This window comes from Alexandromys fortis, unplaced genomic scaffold (genome assembly GCF_014885135.2).
Source record: "Alexandromys fortis isolate MF-2015 unplaced genomic scaffold, M_Fortis_MF-2015_v1.1 scaffold_282, whole genome shotgun sequence".
NCBI classification, from domain to species: Eukaryota; Metazoa; Chordata; class Mammalia; order Rodentia; family Cricetidae; genus Alexandromys; species Alexandromys fortis.
The window spans coordinates 897926-907027 of record NW_026068199.1 but is presented as its reverse complement, the minus strand read 5'-3'; the positions used below and the strand labels follow the sequence as shown (position 1 = coordinate 907027).

At 51.9% G+C, this 9102-nt stretch overlaps 2 protein-coding genes across 5 annotated transcripts in view; both read left to right on the top strand.

Annotated features, from left to right (window-relative positions):
- The window catches only part of Myadm (myeloid associated differentiation marker), an 11302-nt gene extending 7761 nt beyond the window's left edge, over nucleotides 1-3541 (top strand). For all 4 annotated transcript variants that reach the window (XM_050129861.1, XM_050129858.1, XM_050129862.1 and 1 more), the window contains exon 3: nucleotides 991-3541. In XM_050129861.1, coding sequence (XP_049985818.1) covers nucleotides 993-1946 — 954 coding nt within the window. In that variant the 5' untranslated portion in view covers nucleotides 991-992 and the 3' untranslated portion in view covers nucleotides 1947-3541. The remainder of the gene's footprint in view (nucleotides 1-990) is intronic.
- A 4219-nt stretch (nucleotides 3542-7760) lies between these two features.
- Nucleotides 7761-9102, top strand: part of Prkcg (protein kinase C gamma) — a 30067-nt gene continuing 28725 nt past the window's right edge. The window contains exons 1-2 of the mRNA XM_050129884.1: nucleotides 7761-8040; nucleotides 8405-8436. Of these exons, the coding sequence (XP_049985841.1) occupies nucleotides 7871-8040; nucleotides 8405-8436 (202 nt within the window). The 5' untranslated portion in view covers nucleotides 7761-7870. The remainder of the gene's footprint in view (nucleotides 8041-8404; nucleotides 8437-9102) is intronic.

Here is a 9102-nt window from a genome sequence, read left to right as displayed (position 1 = left end):
TTATATATATATATTTAAAGGTAGGTAGAATCATCTTTCATTTTGTAGCCCAAGCAGGCCTAGATTAACTCAGGCTGGCTTCTATCTCACAGTAACCCTATCTCAACCTCTGAGATGCTGGGTTCACAGTCTGCACTTCTGCACTTGGACTATGCAGTGCAGGAGTTGGAGCCAGGCCTTCCTGAATGGTAGGCGAGCATGTTATCAACTAAGCCACATCCTCAAGACCACATCTTAGGTGCGCATTTGGGGTGGGTTCTGTGTGTGCACATGTGGAGGTCAGTGGCAACTTGGAGGAGTTGGTGCTCTCCTTCCGTCCACCAGGTGTCTCTCAGGGATCCAGTTCCGTTTGTCCAGGATGGCAACAAGTTCCTTTGTCCACTGTCTCCCTGGCCCACAATACTTCAGGAGTCGAGGGGTTGCTGAGTCCCTGGGGAAGGAGAGCAAGAAGTGCTGCTTTGGGTCTCTGGATTCTGACTTCTCTCACAGGTGGATTTGGGATGAGCCTAGAACCTAGATGACCAATTCATTTTTTTTTCAAGACAGGGTTTCTTTATGTAGCTTTGAAGCCTGTTCTGGAACTCACTGTGTAGACCCGGCTGGCCTCGAACTCACAGAGATCCATTTGCTTCTGCCTCCTGAGTACTGGGTTTAAAGGTGTGTGCTACCACCACCCGGCTGACCAATTAATTCATTCTTATAGTTAATAAACAAGTTCCATCCTCCCCCCCCCCCCATTTGACAGGGATTCTCTGTGTGGCCTTGGCTGTCCTGGAACTTGCTCTGAAGACCAGGCTGGCCTCGAACTCACAGAGTTCTTTCTGAATGCTGATATTAAAGGTATTCACCACCACTTCCTGAGCAACAAATTCCATATTTTGAGATAAACCCTTTTCAGAATTCAGAGTAATTTTTCCAAGACAGATGAGGGGCTAGGTGCCTGGATTCCTTGGTATGAGACCTTATCCAAATGCTTTTGTTTTTTCTCAGCCATGCCGGTAACAGTAACCCGCACCACCATCACGACTACAACGACATCATCCTCCACTATTGTGGGGTCCCCTCGGGCACTGACACAGCCCCTGGGCCTCCTGCGTCTCCTGCAGCTAATATCCACTTGTGTGGCTTTCTCGCTGGTGGCCAGTGTGGCTGCTTGGACTGGGCCCATGGGTAACTGGGCCATGTTCACCTGGTGTTTCTGCTTTGCCGTGACCCTCATCATTCTGATCGTGGAATTAGGCGGACTCCAGACCCGCTTCCCCCTGTCATGGCGAAACTTCCCCATCACCTACGCCTGCTATGCAGCTCTCTTCTGCCTGTCGTCTTCCATCATCTATCCCACCACCTATGTGCAGTTCATGGCTCACGGACGTACCCGGGACCACGCCATCGCCGCCACCACCTTCTCCTGTGTCGCCTGTTTGGCCTATGCCACTGAAGTGGCTTGGACTCGTGCGAGGCCTGGTGAGATCACTGGCTACATGGCTACAGTGCCAGGGCTGCTCAAAGTCTTTGAGACCTTTGTAGCCTGTATCATCTTTGCCTTCATCAGCGAACCGCTTCTGTACCAGCAAAAGCCGGCCCTGGAGTGGTGTGTGGCAGTCTATGCTATCTGCTTCATACTAGCTGGGGTGACCATCCTGCTCAACCTGGGGGATTGTACTAACTTGTTGCCCATCCCCTTTCCCACCTTCCTGTCAGGCCTGGCCTTACTGTCTGTCCTCATGTATGCCACTGCCATTGTCCTTTGGCCCCTCTACCAATTTGATCAGAGGTATCATGGCTTCCCCCGGCGTTCCTCGGATGCCAGCTGCACTTATACACACCCGCACTCAGTGTGTTACTGGGACCGCCGACTGGCGGTGGCCATCCTGACGGGTGTCAACCTGCTGGCATATGTGTCTGATCTGGTGTACTCCACTCGTCTGGTGTTTGTCAAGGTCTAAGGTTAACAAGGGGCTCCCCTCCCCATCCCTTCTTGCGGCCTCTTCATCTGATTACCCAAGCTTTCAGTACTGTGCCGTTTCCTCTTCCTACTTCCCTCCCATTAGCTCTTCCTCCTATGTATTCTTCCTGACTTACTGTTTCCTTTCCTTGTTTCTTTTTCTTCCCTTTCCTCTACCTGTTTGCCCATATCCTGTTTTGCCCCTGAGCTGTCTCCACAGCGCGCTGTCTTACCTCTTTCCTATTCTTGTTTCTCTTGTTCTCTGGTTGGTTTTGTCACCTGCCTGTTTTCCTGGGAGCCCTCAGAATTCTTGCTTTCTCTCCCTCACCCCTCAAAGGTGCTGGCCCCACACATCCCATACTCCTTTGCAGTTCTTCACCCATGGGCCTCTTTCGGGGCCTCATTGCCAAAGCATGTCTGCCTGCCTGCTTGTCTGCCTTAGGTGTGCCTTAGTCTGTGTGTGTGTTAAAGTGGTTGGGGAGGGCTGGGGAGCAGGCTGCGTATCGCACCTCTCCTTTAGGTTTAAAACCCTGGAGGTCAGTGATTCCCGGTAGCCAGGAGTCATTAAGCAGGGTCTGTCTCTACCTGTCACTCCATTTTTGCTTAAAATTGGCTCTTGAATTTTTACCAGATTTCCTGAAAACCTGTCTATCCTAGATGAAGCAAAGGATGGATACCTTTTGCTGACTTATTCTCTGTGCTATTTCAAAAAGCAAGCAAAAAAAAAAAAAAACAAAAAAACAAAAAAACCAGAAATCCTCCAAAATAGCCACATGGTCTTCAAGACGACTCTGAAGTATTTCTGAGGGGCAGTCACGGCACCCTCCTATCTCAGTGTTAAAAATGCCATGACCCGCTTTAGCATGGTGAAGAAAAGCGGCCTCTGCCGGCCTTAGAGGCACTATTTGCCTCTTTGATTTTTTTTCCTGACTATGAAGGCAAAAACAAAACAACTAAGAAGCTCTTTTGGGTTTTGTTTTTGGTTTTTCGAGACAGGGTTTCTCTGTAGCCTTGGAGCCTGTCCTGGAACTAGCTCTTGTAGACCAGGCTGGCCTCGAACTCACAGAGATCCCCCTGCCTCTGCCGAGTGCTGGGATTAAAGGCCTGCACCATCACCCACCGCCCGGCTTTTTGTTTATTTTTTTTAAAGGCTTTTGAGACAGGGTCTCATATAGCTCAGGCTGGTTTCAAAGCTGTGTAGCTGAGGCTGCCCTTGAATCCTCCAGGTGCTGAGATTACAGGTTTACCACCACACCCCAATTGTGTAGCCTCATTCAGGAGAGAAGTTCCCTTAACTCTTAACAATCTTTTCTTGGGGGGGGGGTCAGGGTTGGAATGCCTTGTGTGTGCTGCACACACACCCAGGTCTGTGTGTGTTAGTTGCTTCTTGCTGCTGCTTTTCTGCTTCTCTGGGACTCACATGCATTACTTGGTATACATATATATATATATAAAATAAGTGTATAAATATATATTTTATTTTTTTTTAATTTTCTGGAGCTTTGGGTTCCTCTGGCTCCTACTGTCAGTCATCCCTTCCCACCCCCCACATCCATAACGTTCTTTTTTAGAATCTCAATATAAAGATAACAGGAAGACTCGTGCTTTATTTATCACGGCTGGGGGGAGGCTCGAAGAGAGGGTTGAGACCCAGATTCTTCAGTTTGATGGCAGAGGGGTGTTGCGACTAAGAACCTTGCGCTTCATCAGAGAACAGTGGCAGTGTCTGGAATTTTTTTCCCCTTCTTTTAAGACTGTTTCATGTAGCCTAGGCTGACCTCAAAATCACTATGTAGCCGAGGATGAACTCAAGGCCCGCCTCCACCTCCAGTGCTGGGATTGCAGGCATGAGCCACCACTTCCCCTTTATGTAGGGGTTAAGGACTGAACCCAGAGCTTGGCACTTCGACAACTGAGCTATGTACCATAGCCTCTTTGTTTTCCAAATTATTCTGTAAAACCATGAGAGCTCTGAGGTTGGTTAAAAGCACATGCTTCAGCATCTGACTTTGAATTCTAGTACCCATGGAATAAGCTGAGCATCCCTCAAATGCATGCAACATTCCTGCCATGGATGGGGGCCGGGGCACAGAGACAGGAGAACCACTGGGGCTTGCTGGCTTCCTGCCTCAGAGTGCAGGAAGGTGACGAGATAACTCTTTTCTGGCCTCGATGCCCACAGCCACACAGACACACACAGATATTTATCATCTTTTGTGGGCTTAGAACGGCTGGAACATGATTTCTCCCCCAGAGAGTCGCATGAGTACGTGAGAAATACAAAGCATTATGGCTTGGCAAGTGGCTCGCTTAGCATGTACAAGGCCCTGGCAGTCCTCTCCCTAGCAACGCAGACAGAGATCCAGGAGGAAAATCTCAGAAATCCAGTGTCCTGAGGCTAGAGGGGGTGATCTTGCAGTTAAAAATGCTTGACCTCAGCCCATAGCACCCACATCAGCAGCTCACAACAGTTTCAGGAGACTGATAGCTCAGAGGTTAAAACTGCTGACACCCTCTGGTCTCCACCACTTACACAGACTTATACAGGTAAGCCTTAAAAAAAAATCTAGCGTCCAAGCTGAGCATGGTTGCCCCTTGCCTTTAATGTTAGCACTCAGGAGGGAGAGGCAGGCAGATCTCTGGTTTCAAGGCCAGCCTGGTCTACAGAGCTAGCTGCAGAACAGCCACTTCTACCCAGGGAGGCCTGCCTCAAAAAAAAAAAAAAAAAAAAAAAAAGAAAAAGAAAAAAAAGAACAAACATATATATTCCAATTTGAGTGCAAACGCTTTCTCCAAAATGCACTCCTTTCCCCGTGTTTCTCAGCTAGACTCTTGGTGCATGGACACCATTCTTTCTCCTGAATTCCACTCATATCTGCCTTCTCCTTGACTACCTCCTGTCCAACTTACCCTTTCCCCAGAGGGGCCCACTCCATCCAGTTCTGATCCTGCCAATCCCTGCTGAAATACACCTGAATAAGGTATCACTTACGGAAAACACACACGCGTAGGGTTGGAGAGATGGCTCAGGGCTTAAAAACACTGGCTTCTCTTCCAGAGGACCCGAGTTCAACTCCCAGGACCCACATGGTAGCTCACAACTGCTTATAACTCCAGTTCCAGGTGTCTGGCACTTTCACAGGCAAAACACCAATGTATATAAAAATAAATCATTAAAGACAATTCCAGGATTAGCTAGGTGGTGGTGGCGCATGCCTTTAATCCCAGCATTTGGCAGCCCGGTCAACTAAGCGAGCTCTGGCAGAGCCAGGACTCTTACACGGGGAAACCCTGTCTGGAAAAACCAAAAAGAAAAGTTTCAGGATCACAGGATCCGTTTTTTTTTTTCCCCACCTGTAACTTGGAAAACGAAGGACATGACTGCTCTTAGGTATGGTGGAGGAGGTTTATTGTAGAGAAAAGGGAGAGCATAGCCAGAGAAAGACATCTGGGAGAGTTCAGAGTGAACAGGACCGAGCTGGGTCCCGTGAGGAGAGCGGGGAGGGGAGAGCCAGGAGACCATGAGGTCAGGACAGTAAAGGTAGACAGAAGAACTGTGTAACCAAGCTAGTTGGGCTCTACACGGAAGGACAACTGGGGGAAGGGACTGAGGAATGCAGGGTGAACCTGGCTGCCAGGTCTGCTTTGATATGTTAAATAGGAACGTCAGCCTTTTTGACCCGGGTTTAAGATTCAACAGGAAGTACGTAGGAGAAGGGCCAGTTAGGACACGCACTCAAGGCAAAAGAAAAGTCTTTTTTTATTTTTCAGTGGTTACCAAGACCTATGTGCATGAATTTCTCTCTTTAGGAGGGCATCACACCCACTCCTTCCCCTACCCGGTTCAGAATACCTTCTAGGAGATACTAGAAAGAACAGCTAGAGGGTTGTGTTGATGGTCAGTCGGTACAAGGTCCTCGGTTTAATCCTCAGCACCTGAGCACTCAGGCTGTGGTAAGCCACGTACACCTAGAGGTGGCTTGCAGGGTGGGCAGGGAACTCTGCGTTCAGCGAAGGGTGCTTAAGGGTTGACTCGAATTCCTCCACCTCCCTGGCACCTTCTGGAATCCCGACGCCACCGCGAGCTAAGCAAAACCGCAAAGAAGGCGTAGTGCTAAACAGACAACCTCGCTAATGCCGGCGTCCAGCCCGACGCGCAGGGCACGCTGGGAGGAGTAGTTCTATATTGCTTCCCAAAAATTGCCCGTACGAAGTCCCAACTATAAGTCCCAGAGTGCACTGAGCTCGACAGTCTGGCGGGCCAGGGTTCCCCAAGACCTATGAGCCGCTTCCTGCCAGAAAGGACCGGTTGGAGTGCCAGAACTACGGGAAAGGCGCACCGTGGGGCGTGGCTTGGGGGAGGAACGCATGCGAGTAAATCTGGTGGGGGTGCCTGGGAAATCCCAGGGAGACAAAGAGTCGGGAGAAGCCCCCATCCAGATAGTCACAGGGAGACACGAGAGACCCCCCAAGACCGAGTCACAGAGAGATCCACAAAACCCTCACAACCAGATATAGTCGTATGGAGCACCGAGGAGGCAGGCCCTCAGAGATGGAGAGTTACAAGGAGACACGGAGTGGGGAGGAACCTCCTGAGACGGAGAGCTGTAGGCAGAGATACAGTGGGGAGAAGCCTCTGAGACTCACAGGGAGATAGAGGAGGAAGAAACCCCAGAGAGGAAGCGGTCACAGGGAGACACCGAGGAGGGTGGGACTCCCAGAGACAGGGGAATGCGGAGGGCGAAGAGACCATTAGAGACAGAGTCACAAGGAGTGGGGAGGGATCCCCAAAGACAAAGAGGGTCACAGAGCCTAAAAGAAAAATCCTGTTTCTGAATGGGTCCAAGAGAAGGGGACAGAAGGAAAGAGGCATAGGAAAGGAGGGACAGGCAACTATTCAGGGAGCGCATCCCCTAGCGACAGCAAAGGAGAAATACAAAAGCAGGGAGTGACGGACATCGGAAAACGCTGAACTTAACGGGCAGAGAGGTGAAGCAGGGAACATACGTTAGTGGAGAAAAGACCGGGAAAGGCAGGAAGGTGGAGATGAAAACACTTCCAGTGCACCAAGTGGGGCATGAGGAGAGATGTGAGCAAAAAACGAAAGAGGCAGATTGGGGAAATGGAGAGAAAACACAGAGGAGAGAAGAAAGGGAAGAAGAGACAAGAAACAGGAGAGAAAGGAGGGACACACCCAGAGGGAGGCGAAGCTGTAAATTCAGAGATCAGAGAGCAATAAAGAGGCTGCAGCTTCACGGGGAGTGAGACGCTAGCCTCTCGGTTCATTCGGAAGTCCTCAGCACTGAACACAAAAGTTTCTTGATTCAAGGATTAATATGACCAGAGACCCACAGATCTAGCCCAGATTCACGAGCCTGACAAGACCGACCCATGCAACTGAGTAGGGAGGAAAGTGGAGTGTGGGGGACCAGGATGACAGAATGGAATGGATTTGGGGGGAAAGGGATGGACAAGTGTAAGAGGATGTACCCTACCTGTATATAGCCTGCGGAATGGGTGTGTGCACGTGGAGAGGAGGGAGGGGACATCTGTCCGGGATTCTGGGGGGGGGGGCGTTGTTCCTTTAAGCTGAAACCCCGCCCCTTGGTCGTCATGGCAACGCCTCTCCCCCCCCCACCCCCCCACCCCCAGCTTCTACATTTCAGCAGGTGCCGGGAGTCAGAGCTCCCGCCGCCGCCCGTGCCTGCGGCTCTTCGGTGCCCCTGCCTTCTGCTCTGACCCCACCCGCCTGCTCCCCCTTCGGTGCAGCCGGTGCCGGGGTGCTGCTTCTTACCCTGCTCCGCTCACCGTTAGGTGCCTCGCCCCTGTCCTTCCCATCTCTGAGTCTGCGGAGTCTCCCTTTCCCGTCCACCTGTTTCCTCAGAAAAAGGGCCAGATCGTGGTCCCTACTGCGTTCCTGGGGCCATGGCGGGTCTGGGCCCCGGCGGAGGCGACTCAGAGGGGGGACCCCGGCCCCTGTTTTGCAGAAAGGGGGCGCTGAGACAGAAGGTGGTCCACGAGGTGAAGAGTCACAAGTTCACCGCTCGTTTCTTCAAGCAGCCAACCTTCTGCAGTCACTGTACCGACTTCATCTGGTGAGGGAAGCGGACTGGGGGAGAGGGCTGGAGGAAGAGGGAGGGGACTTGAGGGTCGGTCATGTCACACCGGTCCCCAAGCGATTGAGCAGAAAGGGGCTGTAGCACCCATTTTTGGGCTCAAGGGTGTGTGGGGGGTGGTGAAGCCTAGGTTCCTGGGTCTGAGGGAGGAGGGGCTGGAAGCTAGATTTTAGGGTCCAAGGGAAAAGGAGCTGGGACTAGAATTTCTTGGTTCTAATAGAAAGAGATTGAGACTCACACAGACACCTGGGTGAGGATGGGAAGCCGCAAACCTATGATTTGCAAAGGTGGGAGGGCCCTGATACCCCTCTTTGCACTGACCTTAGATCCTTGATTCTTCCAGGGGCATTGGAAAGCAGGGCCTGCAATGTCAAGGTAAGAGCTGAGTCCTGGACTCCTGGGACCCTCGAGGGTGGAGGCTGGGGCCTCACAGCTGAGGCGGCTGACACACGTGTTCTGTGGTCCCCAGAGAGGCGCGGGGGAGCCCTGGGCGGGGGGTGTGGCAGAGACACAGCCTGTGGTGGGGAGGAAACTCTGATGGCAGGGCCATGGCGGAGGTGGTGCTGGGGGCCCCTCCCTCGGCCGGCTCCAGGTGGGGACAGATATTTGGAGAATCTGTTTCCATGGGAACAGAGAGATTTGGAAAAGGGGAGATGAAGGGGGGGGGAAGGGGCTCGGAGATGCAAAGTCAAAGCCCCCCCTCCCCAGACTACCGTTGCCATGACAACACCATCCATCCCTAAAGCAGGGGCAGGCCGGGTGGGGTCACTAATGGGCGGGTGGGGGCCGGGCGAGGGGGGCGAGTCCTAAAACACCAGCTGCCACTTGGCTGAGAACAGAGTGACTCAAGGTGGGGGGCGGGCCGAAGCAGCGCCCCCAGACTCACTTCTGTTCAAGTTGCTGCTGCTCTCTGCTATGTCTAAGGATTTTTGTTGTTTCTCTTCAAAACCCGTCTCTCTCCTTGCTTTCTTCTCTCTCTCTCTCTCTCTCTCTCTCTCTCTCTCTCTCTCTCTCTCTCTCCCCTCTCTCTCTCTCTCTCTC